At 46.9% G+C, this 26240-nt stretch overlaps 2 protein-coding genes across 2 annotated transcripts in view; one reads left to right on the top strand and one right to left on the bottom strand.

The window, feature by feature from the left end:
- The window catches only part of LOC149347488 (uncharacterized), a 58216-nt gene extending 54999 nt beyond the window's left edge, over window positions 1-3217 (top strand). Inside the window, exons 13-14 of the mRNA XM_089586031.1 lie at window positions 1533-1694; window positions 3017-3217. Coding sequence (XP_089442157.1) covers window positions 1533-1694; window positions 3017-3217 — 363 coding nt within the window. The remainder of the gene's footprint in view (window positions 1-1532; window positions 1695-3016) is intronic.
- LOC149347487 (uncharacterized) overlaps window positions 1-15938 on the bottom strand; it is a 226490-nt gene extending 210552 nt beyond the window's left edge. The window contains exon 1 of the mRNA XM_089585588.1: window positions 15520-15938. Coding sequence (XP_089441714.1) covers window positions 15520-15906 — 387 coding nt within the window. The 5' untranslated portion in view covers window positions 15907-15938. The remainder of the gene's footprint in view (window positions 1-15519) is intronic.
- Between the last annotated feature and the right edge of the window lie 10302 nt (window positions 15939-26240).

Consider the following 26240-nt stretch of genomic DNA (forward strand, 5'->3'; position numbering starts at 1 on the left):
GGAAGTGGAGGACAATGAAGATATGCAGGCCGCCACTAACCAGCGACATTGATGTCAAAGTGCATGTGAACGTCTGTCCTCTCACGAAAGATTCCCAGATACGCTCGAACTGAACGCCATATTCATAGGTTTCTCACATTTCTCTCCAATTAACCAAGCCTTATGCCAGCTGTGGCCACCGTATCCCCGCAAACTTCCTAACCCCATTCGCCCAGCTTTCTGCTGCCCCCTGCTGCGCTTTCCCTCTCTTGGAATTCAGTCCGTTATCTTTAACAACCACCGGTTATCTTGCCTTCGCATCACATAACTGCCCCTACCTTTTTCTTCTTTATTGCGGCAATGCTATCACTCACTCGCGTTTGTTCCTGATCCACTGTGCCCTCTTCCTGCTTATTAACGTTTCAAGTACAATTTTTCTTTTTATAACTTGCTCTTAAGTGGAATGACTGACGAGGTCTGGGACAGTATTTTCTAAAGATTCATTGTCCCATCCCCTCCTCTGCCGCCCCACGATTTGCAGGTGACGTCAAAATGGCTTTGCTTGGCAGCTGGCGAGCAGATCCGTTAGCCACATCTGATCGATCAAAGGCGGGATTGTAGCTACAGCAAATAACTACAACACATGATCAAAGCGCGGAGAAGATGCCCCCCAATGAATATGAAAGTGGTACCTTATGAAAATGCAAGATCAAAACGGGGAATACTCCCTAATGAATGTAGCTGCTGTGCGCAAGGGCACCGACACCAAGCATTCATTGCCCGTCAATGGCTCAGAGAAAGAGGACATGGAAACACCAACAAGCGCTGCTGATGCTTGACTGTGTTGGCGCCCTGTTTTTGATTGATACACGGACGCATAATTGAATTTTATTGAATTAACGAAAGTTTATTTCCGGACATACAGAAAATGGGCCTCGGGCGAAAAGCTACACGGGTAGCTTGAGAAAAACTGGAGGCCCGGTAAAGGCAGTTCGCCCAAATTTCCACTTTGATTTAAACCAAGGGTACTGCTAGTATCCGCTGAGTTTTTATTGTCGAATACTGCTTCCTCAGTGTTCTCTGCGGCTCTGCTCGCATTCATGACCGCCACAGATTCTTCTTTCGTCGCAAGAAAACAGTCTCTTGTTGAAGCTTTTCTTATGTTACCCAAATAGAACACTAATCACTACTGCTGCGACTTTTTAACGCATGTACACACGAGGAGGTAGGCAACGGCCTGTTTGAAATTGCTGTTTTTAATGTTTTAATATACCATAAAACTTTCGAACCAGGATGCCGATATGTCGGTCGCTGGACTTCTGTATACACTTGGCGCTATCACACCCTCCATCATCGCCTACAATAACCGAATTAGCGATAACGCTTGGTTCAGAGTTGGTAGCAGGAGTATAACGCAGGACTCTAGGGTTCAAAATGACAACGTATTTTTTCGAAAAGAATTTAAGACCAGAAGTGTCGTTAGTAAGCCCTTGAATGCTGCTGTACTCGATGAAGTAATTGCTTTACGCGCTTTCGGATGCCCGCTTGTGCAGTTCACCGCTGGCAACAACACGGTCCCGTATCCGGTGGTGGATAAGAACATGAGCTACATGTTCGACAACAACACGTACACCCACTTCTGGCGCTTGGTGAATCGAGCCGGAGTATTACTGAGCTTCTTCGCTTACGATGACGGCAACACGCTCGGGTACAAGGTGAGCCACCCTGCTTGCAGCGGTCACGGAGGAGCCGTCAAAAACATTTACGGCGCCAGCTCTAAAAGGCTTGTTGATAGCCGTCCCCTATCGAAGAACACAAGAGAAAATGTTCTGTGTTAACAACAGATTTACCTGTAGTATTTTGGGATCTGACAACAGAAATTCTTGCACTAATAACATGATTAACGACAGAGCCGGTTCTGTCCAACAATAGAAGACTTCAGACCACCACAGAAAAATCTGTCTTTACGACAGGATGACAAAACTTGCTGTTGTAGTTTGGGATCGGCTTTGTCTTAGTTTTCAACTGTGTTCGCACGAAATTACGCCATCGTTAGATGACCAGGGAAGGAGCTGCAGCGGCATTATTGAAACCCATTGAACCTGGTGCCAGAGCCCGTCACTTCATCTCTCCTTCCCCCGGCCAAGGTCTCACACTCGTTACTGCATGAAATGCCATATGTCTCCTAGCCACATTGGCCATATTGACGTGCAGGGCGGCTCATTAGCATATATATATTTGAAGTTATATCTTCCGCTGCATTTTTTAAAAATTACCTGCAGTAAAACCGAGTGGCCAGAGCGCTTTGTCAGCATGGACTCGGCGTTCATAGCCAGTCAGTCGTTTTATTGGCACATCTCTAGTACCTACTCTGGTAGCCCAGAGGTTATGGGGATCAACGTCTAAGCACCAGGTCATAGCATCCAGCCCCAAGCGCGGCCGCTGCTTTTCATGGTGGCTAAATGAGCAAACGCCTTATGCTGTGCAACGTTAACGCTCCTTAGGAGACGCAAAGTGGTCGAGATTATTCCGTTAATTACCGCTGAGTTCCACATTAAAATTTAGTATCTTAGACAAAAGTCCTCAGGACGCACGAAAAAGGATCTCGGAGCATACAGGTGGCATACTTTGCAGCTCTCACCTCATTCATTGCCGCATATTATTGCTCGGTGGTCCAACTTTCTTTTCCAGAAGTGTGATCCCAATCTATCCGCTAATGACAGACCTGTGGGCTTCAGTGACAGCTCATACCTCCCGGAGAGCTTTTTCTACAGTAGTACAGTCGTCCACATTCCTGTTAACAGAGTTAGAAGGGCGCTCTCTGTTGTGCATTTATGGCAGTCGCTCTTACCTGGCGGGTCCGATATGGCTTTTAAAGATGAGTTGTTGAACGCGATCAGTGGCAGCTTACAGTCCCTGTGACGTCTTGTTTGGAGGCCCAGGCCACTCGCAGATGACGCAAGTGTTCTCCCAAGTGCACCGTTCGAGCGCTTTAAGCACGCGTGTGGACAACTCTACGCGCAATATTGTACTGCAGGTGAAGGAGATGTTGAAGGCCCACCCCGACGACCGGTGCGTCGTGTTCGACGACCTGGGCGAGGACGGAACTCACGCCAGCTTCACGGTCAGCGGCAAGACATACGAGTTCAAAGCATACGACATGCTCAAGGCCGTGATCAACGCCTTAAACGAGACGTCCGTGATAGCAGCTACCACGGACGCAACCGCCAGTACCTAGTACAAGCGGTCGAGACTGAGGCGGCGGTGGTTCATGTGGCACCTGCGCTGCTGCTTCTCTCCACATATTCTGCACTTCACCCACGGCAGACCGCACATGTCGTATAGACTATGTGATGGAGTAGCAGTCTCTACCCTCACTAGCATCTTCATTACCCTTTATCCAAACATCATCCACGCCCACTTTCAATGATCTCGTCAAGGCCTTTGGTTTGCATTCGTTAACAAATGGCGACAGATTTTCGCTCTGCAGGCGTTCGCATTATTCGAGCCTCTCCTGGAAGGACTCACTTCCTACGCAGTCTTTTGGGGGCAGGAACGTGTTTTGTTTAGTTTGTTCCTCGGCCAGTTAGTACCCCTCCCTCTTGGAGGACTGTGTAAGTAGGCTAAGCGTTAGCATGATTTGTTCTGCCTCTGGCGATAATTTTTCTTGAAGCAACACAAATTTAATCTGTCTGAGCTTTACTTGCAAAGCTCAATATCTGCTCAGTGAATAATTTGGCGTGATGGTTTCATTCGTTTCTCACGATTTTTTCCTCTTCATGAGAACGTGTAGTACAACAAAGGCTGCTCTGTTAGCGCTTCTGAGACCCTATAGTTTTTGTAACTGCATATTACGTTCGGTGCGTTGATGTCGCAATAAAGGCGCTATATCTGGGCTTGGTCGCTTCGTAGTTTTACTCTCTGCTTGGACGGAATGCCTGAAGCTCACTAAAGCACTTAGATGTCACTAGAGCATAATGCCATCGTAACTTGGGCGGCATCAAGGGTGCCAGAAAAAATGCAGGGCTCGTGCCAAGCTAGCGAGGTCACTGCAATGCTGCTTGTAACTTGGTTCCCCCTTAAATCATTAATGCTCGCTCGTATCAGTTAAGGGACGCACTGTTATCAAGCAGAAAGTTCTCAGTTATGCTCAGATATATATTGCTTCCACTCATCGTTGGAAGAGCGGCCTTTTTCGGCAGTTAACAAATAGGGGCAGACGAACTAGCCTCTAGGGATGCATGAGGCCTGCTGGAAACTGACGCGCTCCAAAAGCGAAACTTAAAGGTACCAAGGCCAAAATTTCTGCGGTCGTTCTGGCACATTAACAAGTGATGGCAAAGAGTTGAACTGTATATTGTTTAATGTGTGCTCCAGATTAATTGGGACACAGTTATATTGTTCTTTGACAATGAGGAATTATCATCTGTTGCCATTTTATTGTGCAGCAATAAAACTCTTCTTGATTCATAAAACAATTTTATACGGTCCTGGAACATGAAGATTAGTACTGAACTAATATTAGAAGGTAGTTACTTATATCTCGTGTGTTCATTGCATACTTATTATATGTAACGAGAGGAAATACGCGGTATTTAACTGCTCTCATGCAACACTGCTGTAACATCAGCGTGAAGTGTAACCCCAGACAAAGAAAGCGTAAACATGTTGCTTCGGAGGAAATATAGACGGCGTCCACTAACACTGTCACGCAGCTATCTTCCCTCCATCGAAGTTAAAAGGAAGTGACATTCACATTTCCTTCGCTTCAACCTCCTTATTTACTAGGCTTGTTTCAGTTGTTTTGTTAGCGTCCGATGTGGCATATGATAGTATTACATGCGACAGGTCGCTCGAGAGCATGCCTGCTTCCAGGTGGCGGTGGTGGTGAAGCTTTCATTTTTCGGAAGGGCGACTGTGGGACTCGTCTTCGTGGGGAAAAGGGGTCCTCAGTGCAGGATTCCGATAGCATGTGCTAACCAGCGGGTCCTCGCGGTCAGCCGTTCCGGATCCTTAAAGCTAGGGCTGGACATAGCTGTTTCCCTTGAGGCAGTGCGGTGGTGTTTAGGTTATCACCGAGGGGAGACAGCAAGGGGGGGGGGGTAACTTTGCACCTCTACAAAAATGGTCTATAGACTTGTTATAGGCTCTGTTACCTTCCTACAGCTTTTTCATTTTTTCGATTCATAGTCAATAGAATGTGTATAGAGAACCTGGCGGTCATGCGGATTGCTTTCGTTGTATCCGATGTTCGCAGTAAGCAGACCCCGTGCAGTCAACTTTAGTAAGGCCGCCAAAAGTGGTGTTTAGTCCTTAACAACTGTACCACGCGTGTCTATCCTTCAAAGCAGGCCCTACCGCGGAGCCTACAGGCTCATCGGGGTGGCCTTGTTCTTCTCCCCGACACCCTTACTGCCAACAATGTGCTTCACGGATGCCATCCCTTAGATGTTTCTTTTTGTCTGTAGACAGTCTATAGATTATCTACAGACTGAAGCATATAACCGCCTTCATTTCGGTTTGTCGATAGGCAGTCTACTGACTAGAGCTTATAGTACCCTTAATTTTCTTTTGTGTTTACACGGTCTAGATACTTTAGACTATTCTATACCCGCTTTAATTTTCTATTCTATATACACAGACTAGAGCCTATCTATGACCTAAGTCTATAAATCTCTTAACTTCTTTTTGTCATTAGACCATCTATAAAATATCTATAGGCTAAAGTTTATGACAGCCTTAACTTCTTTCTGTCTGTAGACAGTCTATAGAGTATAGTCTATAACGGCCTAAATTTTCTTTCGTCTACAGACTACAGTCTATAGGCTGTCTATAGACGAAAGTCTACAACAGTCCCAATTTAACAGTACTGCATATTGGGCAGTTGGTTAACATACATCTTGCAAAATTTTAGCGCGAAAAACACGGACAGACAGAGTAAACGACACGAGAGCTGTATTTTTGCCTGTTGACAATTTATACGCTGCCTTTTGATTAAGCCTATAAAAGTTTCGATTTCTTTCTGCACTGCTTGCCAAGGGGAACTCTGTAATGGGTGACCGCAACAATGGCTAGAGTCCTTCACCACCTTCGCTACTTCTGGAACTAAACTACTGGATCAGGACAATGAAAAGTGCTCCTGTATACTATTTTTAGATGCCTTGAAAAGCTTCTTTTCGTTGTACCATGACGTGTATTATAAACACAAAGAAGAGCATTTAATGCTAACAGGTAAAGCGAGCGAGGAAGAGCGGCCACTCCTGACTGTGCCCGCAAAGTAGACTACAGCAAACAAACAAGCTCATTCAAAGGAATCGGTCGAGACAATTTCATTACATCTTTAGATCGTTACTGTCCAACCGGCTTAACTCAGGAACGTTTCATCAGCGATTCCGCATTCTGTTTTAAAATTTATGAAAATAAAGGAGGAAAGACGGGTGTGCCCATCTCAACGAAACAAAGATGTGCCCATCTCTTAGAAACATTGTTAGAAGAGTCTCAAAGGGCATGGTCGTCGGCGGGATTAACATCTGCTAGTTATACCTTTGCAGTTTGCATTCGCGTGGAAAAGTGCTGCGATGCAACAAGCACTAAGCCAGAATTTTTTCGTTCCTCCCCATACAACCGGTGCATCGGAGCAGATGACACGCTGATGTCGCCCATACCAGTTTACTAAACACAAACACACAAAAAAGACTTTATGCTATGCAACTTTTTAATTACTCGAAAACTGTGGTACATACAGTTCGGTAGGAGACGCGACAAAGCAGTAAGGTTTCGGTTTTGTTTTGGTGAAAACAATATAGTTTTGAAAGTGCCAGTGAAAAATTTAAGTTTATAAAGCAATTGCTCTCAGCGGTCTTCGATACCAGATCAAGCTGCACACGGCGAGAGGTCGAACGGTACGACCGCGTCATGTGTTTCCGTTTTGCATTTTACCCACTTTACCGCTGGACGGCGAAAAATATTCGGGCTGCAAACAACCGTGTGTGCGGGTATGTCGGTATCGTCCGTGCCTTCGTTGTGTTCTGTCGTAGACTACGTTTTCAACGAAGTACAAGTTATTCCTACAGTCACGGTAAGTCTACACGATAATTTTTTATTGAATTTGGTCTCCTAAAGGAGTCTAAGCAGAGCTCTGTTTGCAGAACAGATTATCTGCTGAGCCAAAAACTAACTTCCTGCCCTCGTTTGTAAGCGGCGTTACAAGCAGCGGAAGCCATCGGGTTCTCGACTAATCCAGCATATGTCTGTGCCGCTATGCTTTTCGTAACACGCGGAAAGCCAGTCGGTGCGAAACACGTGATGGTAAGCCGCTCCTCGCGAGCTGTCTACTGGATGTTTTGCGTTGAAAGGTAGATGCGCTGCCAAAAATATTGCTTAGCCCGTGAATGGCGGCCGAAATGGAACTATAGTTTAGTTAGCGCCGTGTGAGCTCGATTTACTTGACGCCTCTCGAAAGTCGCACTCGCGTTCTAAGGTGCATTACGTTTTATTTTTTAATCGTTGTGTTATCGCCTGTAAGTAGGGACCATGGACTGCTGTTCTTTGGGAGGTGTGCTTCGCTTGTTGCGTGTAGACGCTCGCTCGGCGCGCGTCGTAAACTACGACGTTTGACCGAAGGTGCTTTGTAACGCTACAGACTCGAGCACGGGACTTGTGTCGAAGTTGTTATCAAGCGGCGATGGGGGAATGCTGATAGTGTGATGGCTAAATAAAAGTTGATGCCGTCGCGAATGGCCATCGTGCATAAACACCGCGAAGAACCTACGAGCTGCATCCCGTCTCCCCTTTCGTTGCACACGTATGAATTCGCCCATCCCTGTTATCTCAGCCACTGGCCGCCACCGCTGACATGCGCTTTCATTTTGAAAGGTGAGTAAAGGTCGCCTCGACAAGAGGTGGCTTGCATTTCATTCCGAGGGGTTCGTTCGTGAACGCCGCTCACGCGTGCACAGATTTACCCAACAGCATTTGTGCGAGAGGCAGAGAATGCAATTCTGATGTAATACTGCTACATTACGAAAAAGCCGATGCGTCTCGGCGCTTATTTGCGCAAACGAATGCAATTAAGCTCCCGCTGTTTGATTATGGCTGCGCCTGTGGTTGAAGACCATGGTTCATTGAAATAGTTCCTACTTAAAGCGTGTTCGTTGCTTTGCTTGAAATTTCTAGCAGCCGTAGGCTAAGGTACCTGCATGAAAGAACCACCTCTTTACTGCGCTCTTTGGTCTGCATTTGAAGGCAAAACTAAGTGAATTTGAGACGGTAATCAGTCGTGATAGTAATGCGTATCCTGTCTGAAGCTCATCTCTGCTTTAGAAACTACGCAGCTGCAGCCATAATGTGCTGTTTGAGCTTTTCTGCATAGTGAGCGTTGTGGAAGCGCTGCGATCCACCTGTTTCAAAGAGCGCGCGCTGATGTATGACAATGCTGTTTTCTATTTGTGTCTCAAGTTATGGGCGCAAAACTGTTGTGAACTGGTTCGCAGTCTGCCTGGTATGTTTCACATGGCTTGTGCCCGTTTGAGTATCGTCGTACTTGCCATGTTCCGCGCAGCGTATTCTTGAAAACGCTTGTTTAATAGAGGGTATAAAAATAAATGCTGCAGTATGTTTTTGTTTGGGATCTCTGTGTTAAGAGCATAGATGTAAGGAACATCGAATGTGTATTTTATGGGGTTCCGCTCTCAACAGCTCGTAGTGAGTCAGTGCGGCTAACTGACACAATTCTTCGAAGTATTCGGTTCCAAAGTAAAATGAGTGCCATACAGAGATTAGTGTTGCCAGTAGGTATTCAGTGTAGAGGGCGAGTGCTCTAGGGATTATAGGGGCTTGTTACAATGTTTTATGAAAACCATTTAGAATGTTTCACGCATATTTACTCAAATGATGAAGCCGACGCGATGGCTCAGTGGTTATCGTTTTCGTCTGGTTATTTGAAGGGCGCAGGTCCGATTCCTGGTCTCGGCGGTCACATTTCGATGAAGGCGAATTGCGAGAAGTCTGTGTACTATGCAATTTTAGTGCCGGTAAATAATCCCAGACATTCGAAATTATCCGCAGCCCTTCATTGCAGCGTCCCACATAACCTGAGTCGCCTTGGGTCATGGACTCTAAAACACCAAAATAAAACGATGACGATTGCCTCCCTAGAATGGGATAGCCAAGATATGCCTTGCGTTGTAAAGCACCGGTGTAGAGATGGAGTTTCATTTACCCCTATATTGTTTCTTCCTTTGCGCTGTACAGGTCAACATGTCCGTATGATTGGCTGCAGACAACAGGCCACTAGAGTGGTTCTAAAGAAACTAGCCGAACTGTTACGTTAAACATTTATTTGTATAATGTTCAGCCTTGCGCTGCATGTATTACTCTGTTACATCCTAGATAGCTTGGAAGTAAATTAAATTTGTAAGTAAATTGATCGTCATGTCATTTGTGAAGACCATGTGGTGACATTTTTCTTAAGTTGCAGACACTCTATGGACAGTCTATAGACTGTCTATAGACAGTGGTGTACTGAAAGTTTAGTATATAAAGGTCTATAGCATTGCCAGGGCATATATTATTGGAGTGGCTATGTCTGCTGGACCAGTCGACTTTTGTCTATAGACGAGTGTCTATCAGACTTTCAGTAGACATTTCTGTGTATACTGGCTATAGGAGTTGTTTAAGAAAGTCAGTATATTTCATAGACTAAAGTCTATACATAGCCTGTAACGAAATTTTTATAAGGGCGCAGGTCGGCCTCATTAACCATATACGGTACGGGGAGAGCTCGTGCTTTGAATAAAACGGCTTCGTCAGATCATGCGTCTGTAATGTTGTCCGCGCGGACGCAGTCATCCGAGGAAACATCCGGCCAACCATGCATCAGCGACGTGTTGCCAGAAATCTATATGCTGGTGATCACGGTGTCTTATATAGCTACATCTATTATTCTTGGGACCATGCAGCTACGAAAGTAGCGTAGCGCACGTGGGTAACAAATGTATCAGCTGCACTGTCGACTGTCTTCTCCACCCGAACGGGGTAGCAGCATAAGAGGTGAATCCATCTGGAAAGCCAACACATACCACGTGACCAGTGAGGCGGCAAAACCTGAGACACGCTCTTCGGTCTTCGCGCTAAGATGGAAAGCACGAGTTGTTCAATTACTGAGGCTAGTTGATGGCCCGTACTCGTTCACTGTAACCGATTGACGCGGCTATAGCTGTTCGTTGTATATGTGTCGAGTTGCCATTGCTTTGACGGTAGCACCGCACTCGTTCGTAATAAGCGAGTGTTCATTATATCTGTCTGCTGTGAGACGGGCATTACGTGACCAGGGCGTAGAAGACGCTTGCAAAAGTGAAATCGCTACAGAGAATGCGCAGCGAACCACCCTTTAAAGAATAAGTAATGAGGTCCTAATCGCAAATAACAGAGGCAGAATCCTTTCTATAATAGGTACAGTATGATGGAGAAGCAGGCGATAAAACTTATTGGAGAACCTCTTAGTAACCTACGATTTGCTGATGACATTGTATCACTAGATATCTCAGGGGAAGAATAGCAGAGGAGGAAGGTGGACAAAAACAGCAAAAAGAGAATGGCTGGACTAAGAAATAATGTTAAGGAAGCTAAGGCAATATCCAACCATTTGAGAGGGGAGATGTCAAGGTCTTCAAACCAGTGACGAACCAGATCGTCCTATGCCACTCGTGACACCACGTTCCGACTCCAAGAATGAAATTGCTTGCAAAAAAAGTGGAGTAGCGTTCATTCAAAAGGTGTTCCTTCGTCATGAGTTGCAGCATACCGCTTGTCCTAAGAGGAAAGTCTATAATAGTATCTTACCGCCATTCACATGTGAAACAAGCTTGTCGTGTCGGTCATTTTTGGACAAACATATTAGATAGTTGTAACGTACTGTTATGGAAATATTGAAAGTAATGGTTCATTCTTCCGATACGCTGCAAATTCTTTCTTTTAATGTTTTTCCATCGCTAGCATGGAGCAGTTAAAACTGCCAAAAAAAGCCTTTTGACGATCGCAAAAACATTAATAGCAAAAAATGCAAGATGGGAGGTCTACAGATATGTTGATAGTTATAGTGAAATCTTACAATATATGAAATAACTGCGTTCACAAACTGCCGTTCAAAAATGCTTTTGTCCAGAATTGTTTGGTATGTGACTAAGAGAAACTCTTGAAAGAAACTTAGTATACCGCACGGAGGTATGGAAAAGAATATGTGCGTACCTCAGCCGTGGACTGGCGGCTTGAGCAGACGCCTGTCATGCGGGAGGTGCGGGGTTCGATCCCCAGTCCCGCAGTATGCCCACCGGTTATACTATAAGCACAGGCTTTCCACTGGCCTGCTTCTTGGCTTATCTCGGGCGGAATGCTTCGGAAACGAGTTTTGGACCCCACCTTGTGAAGAGGAAAGTACCTTGCGTCATCGCACTCTTTGGCCAAAGCTGGCTTTGTGCCTTATAAACTGATCATCCGTAGCATGGAAACGAAAATCATAGGTGCAACTTTATGACACAGTAACATAGCCGAGTCTCTTAGGCACAAAACGCAGGTAATGATACGGTGGCTGGAGTCAAGAAGGCTAAAGAGGCAGAGCGTGTAATGCGAATACCAGATAACCGACTGTTCCTCAGGGTAATGGAGTGCATTGTAAGAGATGCAAACCAGGAAGGGCGGAAAGGAGTAAGGCTGGCGAAGTAGATTTTAGAAGCATGTAGATATTATATGGTCGTATCTGCAAAAAACAAACAAGCAAAACAAACTGCAGAAGAGAGAAAAGAGCACTAATTAAACTTGCAGCGCTCTCATGAGAGTCACGTGCGAAGAAATTTCTTGCACAACTTTTAATCTCACTCAGGGTGACGAACCGTAGACATGTGTTCCGATTCTAATTAGTGGAGCTTCCATATCGAAGACTTTGCGACAAAGCAGTTATAAACCTGGCATGCGAAGTCAAAGCAGAAAAAGAAACAGCTTTTAGGACAGACGCCTCGGGGCTTCAAGAGCCAGCAAGGCTTCGGACTTATGCGTATTCCTTCGCGTACTTCCCTCCTATCAGCTCGTTGAAATTCGGAAAATGAGCTGTATTGCTTATATCATGATCTACTCTTGCTGAAACGAGTGAAAAGAGGTACAACTGTCAAACTAAAATTGATCTGCACTCAAGTTGTGGAGAAATGAGCTCCGTGCACAAATTTCGTCACGAATCATCATAGATGTTGGAAAGTTTTTATGCGAAGCATACTACTTTAGCTACCACTTCAGCCCTTCACCGTGGTTATGCGCCTCCAAATCACGTGATACATGACGTCACACCACGTGACACGATGACGTCACGGCAGTAGAGAAACGGGGGCCCACCTCGCGCCGTCGCTGTGGTTGTGCGCCTCCAAATCACGTGATACATGACGTCACACCACGTGACACGATGACGTCACGACAGGAGAAACGGGGGCCCACCTCGCGCCGTCGCTGTGGTTGTGCGCCTCCAAATCACGTGATACATGACGTCACACCACGTGACACGATGACGTCACGACAGTGGAGAAACTGGGGCCCACCTCGCGCCGTCGCTGTGCTTGTGCGCCTCAAAACCACGTGATACATGACGTCACACCACGTGACACGATGACGTCACGACAGTGGAGAAACGGGGGCCCACCTCGCGCCGTCGCTGTGGTTGTGCGCCTCCAAATTACGCGACACGATGATGCTTCGCATTCTCCAGGCTTAACCAAGTTAAGCCTCAGCCATTTTTTATTTTCGGTGAAATTGGGACATTTTACTTCAAATTTTTTTAAATTTCTAAAGGTGTCTTTTGACTGGACAATAATTCGTAAGGGTTGATGGTTAAAGGGAACATAAAAATGGCTGTGGCTCAACTTCGTTAAGCCGGAAAATCGCGAAAGCAATACCCATGGCTATGCCCTCGCTCACATGATAGTCGTGCTGTTGTGGTGCTTGTGTGAAACTTGTTGTATACCTTCGTGCTGCTGTGGTGATCACTTGGCTAATCTATGTAGCTCGCACGTTCTCGCCGAGCCGCATACTGGGCACGTCGCTTAGCGAGTCTTGTTTCACGCTTTTCCTCTGTCTCTGTAGCTCGCCGCTCTCTTTTACGCGCATTACAACGAGCCTCCCTAGTGGTAGGCGGCATCGCCGCGAAGCACTGTTAAGGCGCTGGTGGTTGGAACAGCTACTGCTTTCTAGCGACGTGAGTCGAGCCTAAATCTCTTCAGCGTAACGCCACAATCGCGCTCCTAGCGGAAAGCGCAGGAGTTAGGCGCCCGTGGTCGCCGCGATCTGCTCCGGCGGCGGCGCGCGCCGTTGCTCAAAAGCGCGCTTCGATCGCGGAGGCCACGCCGTGGTGGCACCGCCGCCGCGGCTTGCGACGGCGCGAGTCGGTCGCCCTTCTCTTCGGCGTGACGTCACAAAGCACCTGTTGCTCTCCTAGCGGAGAGCGCAGGCGTTAGGCGCCGGTGGTAGTGGCACCGCCGCGCCACGGCAAAGGCTGAAAGGTTTAGGTTTATGGGGTTTAACGTCCCAAAGCGACTAAGGCTATGAGAGACGCCGTAGTGGAGGGCTCCGGAAATTTCGACCACCTGGGGTTCTTTAACGTGCACTGACATCGCACAGTACACGGGCCTCTAGAATTTCTCCTCCAAAGAAATTCTAGCCGCCGCGGCCGGGATCGAACCCGCGTCTTTTGGGTCAGCAGCCGAGCACCATAGCCGCTGAGCCACCGCGGCGGCCGGCAAAGGCTGAAAGTGCAAGTAGTAAAGCTTTCGCTTTAAAAGCGAGGTGTATTGACAGAACTCCTTTTCCGTGCCCCTTAGCTTCACCGGTTTATTCACGCCGCATGCTACAGGAACGGGCGAGCACGCCAGGATGCCAACAGTAATTTGGCCGCAGCACTGACGCTCACTTGCCCGCAGTGTATGAGTATATGCGATGGTTATTACGACAACCTCAATGCTTATTACAAGTCCTAGTATTGCCGCATTTAATGAGTGGTCATTTGAATTGTATAATAACAGCAGACATGTCGCATGAGCTCAAAGAGGGTTGAATGCAGAGCTCGGCAAGAACTCTCCTGTTTGCCTTGCTCGTTCGTCGATATGTACGCTCTCCGAGAACTTCGGAAGTTGGTCGCTGTAGTCACATTTACTGCACACTAGCACAAACAAAAACAAAGAAAAAGTTAAAACATGCTTTGCGCTCTACGTGCGTCGTCAAAAATAGGTAGATAGATAGAGAGAGAGAGAGAGAGTGGGGAGGCAGGAATGTTTACCACAAAGGTTTCCGGTTGGCTACCCTGCACTGGGGAAGGGAATGAGGGGATTAAAGAGGGAAGAGAGAAGGAATGGGAAACACAGCCACAATCTGTCAATCAAGGCAGTCCCTCGCAAAAAACAAAACAGTGCCTTGTAAGCCTTGATGGCAGTCGACTGTTGTGGCCACGGACCGAGGAATTGTCAGCCGAAGTAATCACATATTCTAGTATTTTCAATGTCCTGCTCTGCTCACATTATGCATAGAAATGAGGACGACATTTTGCCAAAACACGTAATAATATCGGTTAACTATGACGCTTGTGGTCGGGTGAGTGCAGACAGCGTCCATAGCATGAGTGATATGTTTCAGAGGATAACCGGACTCGCATGCGTTGACAAAGATGCGGAGGTGCTGGAGAGCGTATGGATTCGAGGGCAGGTCGAAGCACTTGTTGTTGAAGTAGCGTACGGAATTTTCGTAGCATCCAACGTGTTGCACCTTTCTCTCAGACGACAGCAGCGATTCGGCGATTCCTTCGTTCCCTCCAGCGATGACGATGGCGACTTGGGCAACTTTCTTGTCCACGAACTCCCTCTCTTCCAGTGTTTGCTTCAGTTTTCCCTCCAAAAACATCTTTCTTACCGGATGTGTGGTACTCTCCAGTTCAATCCTTAATATGGCAACGGGCACATCGCGGTTCGAAGTGCGCATGTATGGCACTTTCGGAACAATGACAGGCTTCGCTCTCTTACCGCCTTGAAACTCGCTTAGCGGAGTATTCTTCATGTCGTAGTCACCGTACATCATAACCGAGCTTTTTTCAGTTTGTTCTGCCACTAATTCGAACTGGTCACCAAGACTGGTATTCGTCAGAAGATCCCTGCTGTCAGAGTCCTCCATCCAATGGATGCTGTACTCGTCGCCTAAGAATGCCCTTCTATACAAATCATAGTAGCAGGCGTAAGAAAACTGGTAAGGATCAGCTGCTGTCGTGGCGTATACCTTCAAGTAGGAGGGAAGGATCCCATCGAACATGGATCCTGACTTACATGATTCGATATAAATGACCATGGCAGAAAACTTCCGGTCGTCGTGCATTTTGCTGATAGTATCAATAAATTCACTGGCGAAGAGCAACATTTTGTTAGGGAATAATAGTAGACGTGTATCCCCGTGTCCTGAGAAGTAGACGAATATGCGGTCCTTAGGGCCACTGGCGATAACTTTGCCGCTACCACCGCTTACCTTGTTCCCCTGGAGTACGTCAAGGAAGTTTTCCGGTGTCACCATATCTCCGATGTAGTCCTTCGGAACTCCCGTGTACACGTTCCACCCGTTGGGATGATTGTAAATATCTCCAGGCGTCGGGTTCAATCCGTTGTAGGCAATGTCGTCGTACATCATGACAACGATGCGTTCTTCTTGGACGCCATGATTACGCAGTACCTGGTATGCATGACAGATGTCCGCTTGGTGGCGGTAGTTTTTATAGCCGTTGGATCCAGCAACAAGAATGGCCCAGGTGTTTCCCTGTTCACTTCCAGCACTTTCATTAAAACTGCCCTTCCCTACCAAATGGCCAGCGGTCAAACCGAACGTCAGGAGAGGTAGGAAGAGCCTGGACACTCCCATGGTTGTTCTCGGATTGCTTTCCTTCAGGAACAGAGAGGTCTTTTAAAGGGAAAGCGTCAAGCAATTGACGGCGACAATCGATGGACGCAGGCGCACTCACCTGATAAGAAAAAGGAAGCTACTGAAGAAAACACTTCAAGCGCAAGATTATGGCCACTTGCTGCGCTCGGCTGTCGGTCTAAACTATCAGATAAACAGGTCGACACTCTGAGGGGGTACTTGCTTTGATCTATTCAATACATGCCGCAGCATGATCTTACGCGCTATGTATGGCTGTTTTGATGTCGCCGTTGAAGGAGGAAGCAGCTGACTTTGTTTCCACTTTGTATACAAATGGCAGTTGCGATGGGTCTCGGTGCGCCCCAGAAATAGATTGTGCTGTTGGAGTTTACTTGTTTCCTGTGTTTGCTACGAGCGAACACTTAATATTATGAGAATATAAGCTCCCAGAAATGTTTATCCGTGATATTACTCAATCCCAAGAGCGGGCCGCTGCTTATGCGTGGTCTTTTTATTTCGTCCCGCAACAGATTTTTACTGTCGTAGAGATAGATGCTCAATGTACAGTCTTTGTCAAAAGTTTAGAGTCCAGGGGGTCCACTTCTAAGCTTTATATTGGGACTCCAGGAGCATTCGTGGAAGTCCTAGCTATTGCAGGAGGCAGTACCATAAATATTCTCATGTCCAGGAAATTTGGAGCGCTAGAGATCCATTAAGAACGACACAGTGTGGCTCAAAAGAAAACCCCCTGGGCTCCAAACTTTTGGCACCGAAGAATGTCATAGTTGAAAACTGCCTTGTTAGGCTCTTCGTCCGATAAAGTGTCCCACAGTTGGCCATTGGTTGTGAGTCCCTGTTCCTGTGTATTCTTCCTTTCGTCCCCGTTTGTTCGCGCTGTTTTTTGCATAATGTATCACCAACTCGCCCTCTTAGCTATCCGGTTGTGAGTGGTCTATCGTCCAGTGAAAGGGGCGCGGGAAGCCTTTCATATAATTCTGTCCATTTTGTTTCATTATCGTCCGCTTAGAGCCCGGCATGCATGCGACGTTTTATTTTTTTTTCGACGATATTCGCGCGGCAGAAAACGTCACTGCGACGCGACTCCCGGCTGGAGATATACGGAGCGTAGAAGCGGCGGCGTGCCGCCGCGTATCTCTCGACGCGAAAGCAAATGTGATCAACAAGTGGCAAACACAAGTGATCAACGAGGTCTGCGAGAGCAGCCACGCTGACCATTCTGTTAAAATCATGAAAGTGTTCACTTCGAAAGCACTGTACGAATTTTAACACGCTTGCATAAGTATCTATAAGAATTTGCGTGCTCGAATGCATGCTGTCCCGTACCTTTCGACGCCCGCTCAGCCGCGGATACCATCGGCTGCGCTTTTCTTCGCCCCTCGCCGAAGCGACGGCGACAAAATCTTGGCTTCTGGCGGCGTCTTCGGCCAGTAGAACAACCTTTGTCTGAATCTCCGGACCGGAGCGGAGTAGAACCTCCCATTGGTCAAGCGACTTTACTCTTTTAGCCTCCAGGGGGGCAAGAGGGCATTTCCAAAGGATATCATCGAGATCCGCGTTCTCATTATAGAGCTTGCACTTATTTGAATATTCTCCGTGGCAAAAATCAGATGAACTCAAAACAATGGAAATCGGCGATGTAGACGCTAGAATCCATCTAATGATGGACATTAGGTGAAAAACGTATGTTTTTAAATTTACAGAACCCTCTAGCTCCAGAAGTTTTGGAGAACCCGTCGCATGAGTAATTAGTTTCTCCTGAGGTTTGCGTCAGTTGGGCATTTATTTAGCGAACAGTGCTTACGCGGCCGCTGTCAGGACTGCAACATGCATCCTCTGCTTTACCGCACGCTATTGAGAGAAGAAGCTGTCCTGTACCGGCAGCTACAACGACACCTTTCCGTCGCCCCAAAACCGACTTGCGTTTCGATGGAGGCGAAACGCAAAAGCCGCCCGTGTGCTGTGCGATGTCAGAGCATGTTAAAGATCCACGGGTGGTCGAAATTATTCCGGAGCCCTAAACTATGGCACCTCTTTTTCTCTTTCTTTCTTTCACTCACCGTTTTCCCTTCCCTTACGGCGTGGTTCGGGTGTCCACCGAGTCATGTGAAACAGATATTGCACCATTTCTTTTCCTGAAAAAAAAAAACAATTTAATTTTTTCCAGTGACCCCACCGGCCCACTTCCAACATGTCCTTTGTGCAGCACCGCTCGCACCCTTTGCCAAATTATATGAGAATAGGCGAGCACTGTCCTCAACCGCCCATACCCACCCTGCAGAAGCCTTGTGAGAGCACTGGCTCTCCCTAACAACCAACTGCTTACCGAGTATGGTCATTTTAGAGCGCAACCCCTTGTCGCCCGTTCCTGCGGTTCGCGGCGTCGCCGTTGTGCCTCGTAGGCAGCTCCGCTGCCGGGGCAGCACGCTGCTCTTGCTGCGCGCGCTCCTAGCGCCATTTCTCCCGAACGCCCAAGCTGAAACGCATAGTCGCCGCCGTTCGCCACTGCGTGTAATGCTCATAATGAAAACCTCAGTTACCTGCTATTTCTTCATATCATTAGCCTGCGAAATAAATTAGGGGAATAATTAGAGCGCGTCAAGATGTATAACTTCACTTGGCATTGCTGGTTTGAACTTTTAAAGTGGGACCAGGAAAGTATCGTTTCCAGTTCGTCATAATTAAAAAGTCATTTTTGACAAATCTTCGCAAAATTTCGGGCACATGCTGTACAAATTGCCCGATGTGAACTAACTTCCAGCAGTCACTGCTCCAAGTGGAGTCATTTCGACCACCGCTTATTCTATGTCCTGCTATTCTAATCCCGTCATGTAAAGCAGGCCTGCACGGTTAAAAAATCGTCGCTGAATTTTTCAAGCTTTTACCAGCCGTTTAAGACCACACATATCAATATCCCTCTTGTTGGGAAACTGAAAGTGTTCGTCTTCATAGATAATTTGCGGAGGAGGATCACTGAAGCTGATGGCACAATGCCATTACAGTGGCAACATAGCGGACATTGCGTTGCAATGCAGGCATGTGTTCTCGATTCGAACATGAATGTCCCTCCTGATACTTGATGATGATGGTGGGTTTTAATGGTACATGGGCATCTCAGGCCAAAGTGCGCCAGACACAAGGTCCTTCCTGATGATTTTTAGCAACAGTAAAAACAAAAGAACGGCTTATTTGCGGGGCAGTCTTCGGAAGTAATGATGTTAGATGACCACTTGATTTGAGTTCATTCTGAGACACACAGCGCTAAAACAACGCTATTCCAAATCTTCGACTTCAGGCAGTGGCCCGGACCAAGATCGAGTAGTAAATGTTTTCTCTTTGTTTCTGTCTTAACGAAACATCGCGGATGAATGCTGATCAATTACTCGCCTGGTTCATTCTCGGGAAGCAAACTACATGCCGCAACCAGTCAGCGATGCTCATATATTTATGAGCGGCCCGAAAATGGCACTGGCTTTGATAATTTTCACTGTGGTATCTGTGGATTAGATCCCTTTTTTCCCGGTGCCTCAGCGAAGCTCACCTGGATCCGGCCCCGTACCTCGAGCTAACTATGGATTCATCAGGTGGAGCATAGAGTCCAAAAAGGTGCCGCGAAATGCATTGAAAAGCGTCCGCCCAGCGCACGTAGTGGTGGTGACAAACTTTTATTTGAAGGCCTAAAAAAAAAAACTATGCAGCAGCACTGTGGGCGGCCTTCAGGCTGCCGGTTGTGGCGTCTAGGCCGTGCCCAGTCGCCCCGTCCTCTGCCCAGGTTACCAGCCGAATCTCGAGATTCGGCTCAGTGCTGGAAAAAGCAGCCTCCCACTGCTGCGGACTGTTTAGGTGCCAATAGGCAGGGGGCAAGTGAACTGGGCAGGAAAATAGGATATGAGCATGGTGGGCTCTTGGGCTGTCACATAAGCGGCAGGCCGGCGAGTACGCTCCGGGGTGGAGGAGGGAAAGTGCACCGTGCCTCATGCCTCGCGGAAACCTCGTCAAATAAGCGAGAAAGTACTCCGCTAAATGCCTTCAGACGGCTGTCATGAAGAATTTCAACAATAACTGGATGTTGCGGTATCCTGTGTGCATGAGTAGCAGCGGCGGCCGCAGTTATGATGCCGTCGCAAGTAGCGACGTGGAAAGTAATTGGTGATAAGGAAAGGAGAGGTGTAGTAAATGTCGCAATGGACACCTGAGATGCGCCGTAAGGAAAGGGGTAAAGGAAGGACTCAAAGAAGGGTTATGGTTTATGAAGCTTTAACGCCCCAAGGCGACTCACGCTATGAGAGGCGCCGTAGTGGAGGGCTCCGGAAATTTCGGCCACCTGGGGTTCTTTAACGTGCACTGACATCACACAGTACACGGGCCTCTAGAATATCGCCTTCGTCGCAATGCGACCGCCGCGGCCGGGATCGGACCAGCATGGATGGAGTGAAAGGATGGAGAGACCTGAAACTTCAATTGTTGAAATGGAGGGGGGGAAGGGGGTATGGCGCCTTTGTGTTCCTTTTTTTTCCACTCTCTCCTTTATTCCTTCCTTATGGCGCGGTTCGGGTATCCTCCGAGATGTGTAAGGCAGTTGCCGTGTCATTTCTTTTCATCAAAAACCAATTTTAAATTTCCAATGCCTTTGGTTTAGCGTGTCCAAGAGAAACAGGGCTTTAAGGGATGCTGTAGTGGAGGTCTCAAGATTAACTTAGGCCAGCTGGGGTTTTTCGATGCAGTCTGATAAGGCACAGCACACGCGCTTTTTTGCATTTCGCTGCCATCGAAATGATGTAACTGCGGCCGTGATCGAATACTCGCCATTGAGATCAGCAGCCATGCGCCACAGCCACTGAGACATCGTGACGGGTCTTATCTGTGTCTGCTGCCTCAGCAAACAAATGTCTCCAAATGTAAATGCTGCACAACGTGAATGGGCCGCTGAATCCATATTTCGGATATTTATGGTTCATGATGCAAAGGAAGAGAAGATGTGCTGATTCGTTGCTTTATGAGTTAGAGCAGTGCTAACATTTCGATTAAAACTGCTTGAAACCATGTGAAAGGCAAACGTCTAATAAACTGAAGGTTTCATATCAGCCTGACGTACAATGCTTTAGAATTTCCGAAAGCACATTACAGAAGAGCCAACTATGTATCTCTCCCGGACACCACATATCCCTCACTTTTGTTGTCCCATAGACTGAGCTCCATTTCCGCACTGCCTAGTGCAAACAGCCTTCGATGACTGAATCTGCGGGTAGAACATCTGAGTTTGTCGAAAAAAAAACAGTACGCCTTATCACAAGTCTAGTCTCGATTTGGTTCGGAACGGTTAGTTTGAATCGTTCCGGTTGGGGTTTAGGTTTAAGACGGACCACAGAATATGGTGACGGTTCGGTTCGGTTCCGGGAAGAATACGGGTTCGTTTCCGGTTCAACACCCTCCTTTCAATACACAATCAACTACTAGTAAATTTTCTAAAACTCTGATTTATTTAAGATATGATTGCTATCTGTTTTCTAATTTCACCCTTTGCATCCCGCTTGTGACCTGATGTGTTCTCCACCATGCATCGTACTGTGAAAATTCGCATCATTTTGTGCACATGCGAGCCGAAGCCAAGATTCTTGGCACGATGTTTCCCACTGCCGGTGCAGCCTCGCAACCGTTGTACGGTTCCTCTTCGCGAAATCAACTCCGTACACGTGTTTTAAAAGCTGCTGCGTTATCGCCATGCAAGGATTAAGTGGACAGCCTAAAATAAAGTGGTCGTCAATCTCCTATCTCTTGCTTCAAAACGTAAAGACGTGAAGATTACGCAAGAATAAAATTTTTGCTCGCAACAAATGCTAGCTTGGCTTTTTTGGTCCTTTGTTTAAAAAAAAATTGGACGGGACAATTGAGCTACACCTCAATGGAGTGATGCGATAGCGATAATGCCCATAAATGCGGAATTGCCCATTCTTTATTTGACACTCTCAGGTTCCTGGGAGTGCTAATACCACCCTTGGCGCAGTGGTGCAGCGGTTAAGCGATGCGCCACTGCCCTGCGATGGCAGGTGCTGGCACCTTTGGGGCTTGCGCTACCGAGCAACCTCTCCCCGAGCACTTTGTGGCCAGTCATTAATTCAACTGCCGCCTGCCACGGTGGTCAGTTTGCTCACTACCCGGTGGGCGGGTTATAATGACGCCAGAAGGTCACGTGACCCAGGTGCCCCATCTGCCCCCTGGGTTTTAATTTCTGGTTACTTATCATGAATTTTCGCTAACGATCAACGACGCCGACGCCTACAACAGACACTGACGGTGGCACCGGCTTTTCTGCATCACGAAGACCATGACGGTGTCGCGTTAATTAATTGCTTGATTATGCCGTTTGCATTAAAGCGGTGGCAACAGCAGACCTTTAATATAAGCTGTGCACCACACTCTGGACACTAGCAAAGCGTGGTCCACAGCGGCGTGGTTGAGGAAGATGCTTAATCGGTAGGATGCAAACTTGATCGAGTTGGTTGCTATAGGTGCACATCGGGTGGAACAGCGCAACCGGACGAAGGACAGAATGAACAAGCAAACAGCACAGACAGAGCTGGTCTATGTTGTTTTTTTGTTGTTCCTGTCTGTCATCCAGTTGCGCTGCTGCGCCAGATAGAATTTACTATGCCCAGCGACGAGCACGAAGCAAGAACAACCGCAATGTGCCGCTGTATGGCGTGCCGTAAGGAGGAACCTTAGCGGTACGCTTGCCTTTGGCCCATGCGTACTTTATCCTAACGCGAGCAAAGTAGACACACTTTCTGTTAGTATCCCTGTTTTCTACAAACCCGTGCGAACGTCAAGTACTACCGGCCGCAATGTTGTTTTCGGCTTTAGCTGAGAAAGCTGCTCTTCATCTTAAAAAAATGAACAAAAATGAAATCTTAAAATGAAATCTTAAAACCTAATAGTTATCATCACGGAGTGCGCAGTTGAAGTAGGCGGTAGGACAATTCGAGAGGACACCGGCAAGCTATCTCAGGAGACGAAAGATGTAATTCAGAAACACCAAAGCATGAAACCGTCTAGCCCTACACATAGAATAGAACTGTAAGAGCTATCAAACCTTATAGATAAGCACAAGGTAGCCGACCCAAGGAAGTTCAGTATGGAGACAATTGAGCATGCTGTGCAGAACGAAGGTAGACTAAAAGCGGTGGAGAGGAAACTAGGCATAGGTGAAAACCAGATGTATGCGTTGAGAGACAAAGGGGGCAATGCATAAGCAATATGGATAAAGAAGTTAAATAGCCAAAGAGCTCTACACAAATCTATGCACTAGCCATTCTAATCAGAATGTTAATGGCAGAAGCAGTAGCCCACAGCAATGGGACATCCTGTCAGTAACGAAAGAGGAAGCAAAGAAAGCCTTAGCAGCCATGCAATTTCATTATTTTTTAAATCTATAATTCCATCTTTAATTCCTCGGAATGCTTACGCAAAGTTAAAGCATTAGCTTGGCAACAAAAGTTAATCCATTAGCTTGGCACTAATTTACCTTCTTTGGGCTCCCCTCACTGAAGCCTGGCCAATCCCTCGCCGTGGGTATGTGCCATGCCACCAAGGCAACAACAACAAGGGGGAAAAGCAGCCGGTCAGGATAAGGTAACAGCAGATCTGTTGAAGGTCGGAGGGGAGATTGTGCTACAAAATCTAGACACCCTAAATACGCAATGCTTTATGACCTCGAGCGTACCAGACGCTTAGGAGAACGCTAACATTATCTTAATTCATAAGAAAGGAGACGTCAGGGACTTGAAAATTATAGACCGATCAGCTTACTATCCTTTGCTTATCAGGTATTTACTAAGGGAATCGCTAATAGAATCACGAAAACCTTAGACTTCAATCAACCAAATGACCAGGCAGGCTTTCGTAAAGGATACTCGACAATAGACTATACTTGCACTATCAATCAGGTTGTGGGGAAATGCGCAGATTGTAACTAATCTCTATACATAACCTCTACATATAGAGAAAGCATTTGACTCAATGCAAACCTCAGCAGTCATGCAAGCATTGCTGAAATAAGGTGTAGAAGAGTGTTATGTAACAACACTGGAAGGTGTAGTGGAGGGCTTGACGGCATACCGTCTGGTCAGGAATCATGGTGATGAGGATTGCTGGTCACTGGCCAAAGTCAATAAAGATGGAAAGATGTTCCGGGAGCGCTACGGCTCCCTTGTTCATCTCAGTGAACAAGGGAGCCGTAGCGCTCCCGGAACATCTTTCCATCTTTATTGACTTTGGCCAGTGACCAGCAATCCTCAATACTGGAAGGTATCTATGTCGACTGCACAGCTACCGTTGTCGTTCATTAAGTCAGCAAAAAAATTTCAATAAGGGAGGGTATCAGGCAGGGAGATACTATCTCGCCAATGCTATTCACCGCCTGCTTGCAGGAGGTGTTCCGTGCCCTGGATTGGGAACAGTTGGGAATAAGAGGTAATAAAGAATACCTAAGTAATCTGCGATACGCTGATGAAGAAAGGTACTCCAGTAGCGCGACCCCACTTGACGGCGCCGTTGGATAACACCTGTTTTTTTTTTTTTTGGTCATGCTTGTAAAACCTCATTTCCGTTTTTCTTACCTGAAGTGTTCCATTGCAGTATACGCTCAGTTACTGGGCATGAGTTAGATAGGCAGAGCAGAACGGTGGGCGAAAGATTAACATGCAGAAAACCAAAGTAATGTTCAACAGCCTAGCAAGGGAACTGCAGTTCGCAATTGGTAGCGAGGTGGTGGAAGTAGTAAGAGAATATATCTACTTAGGGCAGGCAGTATCCACTTATCCGTATCATGAGAGAGAAATCACGAGAAGAATAAGAATGGGGTGGAGCGCATATGGCAGGTTCTCTCAGATCTTGAATGGCAGTTTACCAATACCCCTCAAGAGCAAAGCATACAACAGCTGTATCTTACCGGTACCCACCTAAGGGGCAGAAACGTGGAGGCTGACTTAAAGGGTTCAGCTTACGTTAAGGACAACTCGGTGAGCTGTGGAAAGAAAAATGACAGGAGTAATATTAAGCGACCAGAAGTGGGAGAGTGAGTGAGGAAACAGATATGGGTAATGACATCCTAGTCGATATCAAGAGGAAGAAATGGGCATTGGCAGGCCATGTTGTGCGTAGGCAAGATGACCGCTATTACTTAAGAGTAACGCAGTGGAGAAAGTTAGGTGCGATGATGAGATTAAGAAGTTGGCGGGGACGCAGTGGCCGCAACTGGCAAAGAAAAGGGTTAATTGGAAAGACATGGGAGAGGCCTTTGCTCTGTAGTAGGCGTAGACAGGCTGATATTGATGGTGATGCCAGCTATGTAAAAGTAATGCCAAGATACGAGGAATACAGCTGAAAAAAAAAATTACAGCAAGCCCTTAGTACTGATACGCGTGAGGGCCGCGTATGCTGATGTCTTATGGTTGCATATCATTCTTTTTCATATTGGGTAAGAGGGTAAACTACTGTGTACTTTACTTTTTTTGCCTTTATGTTCAGTATATAACTGAATATTCCAGAAATTTGTGCATTAATCGACCGCAGTAAGCGCGAATTTATAATGAAGTAGCATCCACTCTATGAGAACTTGAGGCTCCTGCGCATTGGTAAACGCTAAGTAGAGCGGCATATTGAACGTGGTTGTGCTTGAGTCGCCGAAGGGGATTTGGCGGACGACAAAGTTCAATACGAGTCTGGAGCGCGTGGAGATAGGCAATCAATAACTTGCTTCTGAGGCTTCAAACGATGCGGACAGCTCCGGGAAGCAAGGCCTTGGGTTCACTGCTCTTTTCTATACTGAGGCAATGAAAGCTTCGAGTGCTGGAACGATTTATGATGACTAATTTGTATGAGTTCCTTGCCTAATGGCCCGAGCTAACGGGAAACAGAGAGGTTGCGGGAATAGTTCGTTGGAACAGAATTTGGCGGGAAGTCCAAAGACTGCGTGCGCCGCCTTTTGAAACGGTACTTATTGTTCATTTTAGTCTAGCTGCTCGCTTTGGGAGGAAGTTGTTGAAACTCACTTGAATGGTGTGCCTACGTACTTGAACGAGTTTTGGCACCAAATGTTTGCTTTCGTGTTCGCTTCTTTCAAATTATTCGTTAGACTTTAGTATACGTGGATCACCTCGTGATGTTCGCATACTACCTCTAAATAATTTATAATTGAGTTTCTTCTTGATGCTGTTTCGGTTTCATCAACCGAATGGCGGCTATTATTGCTGATAAGTCGTTTGTTTTCCGTCTCTTGGAGCGGGCTGGCTGAAGTGTTGTAGTGAATTAAAACAACG

The sequence above is a fragment of the Amblyomma mixtum genome, chromosome 4, assembly GCF_055824585.1.
Source record: "Amblyomma mixtum isolate Tamu chromosome 4, ASM5582458v1, whole genome shotgun sequence".
Classification (NCBI taxonomy): Eukaryota; Metazoa; Arthropoda; class Arachnida; order Ixodida; family Ixodidae; genus Amblyomma; species Amblyomma mixtum.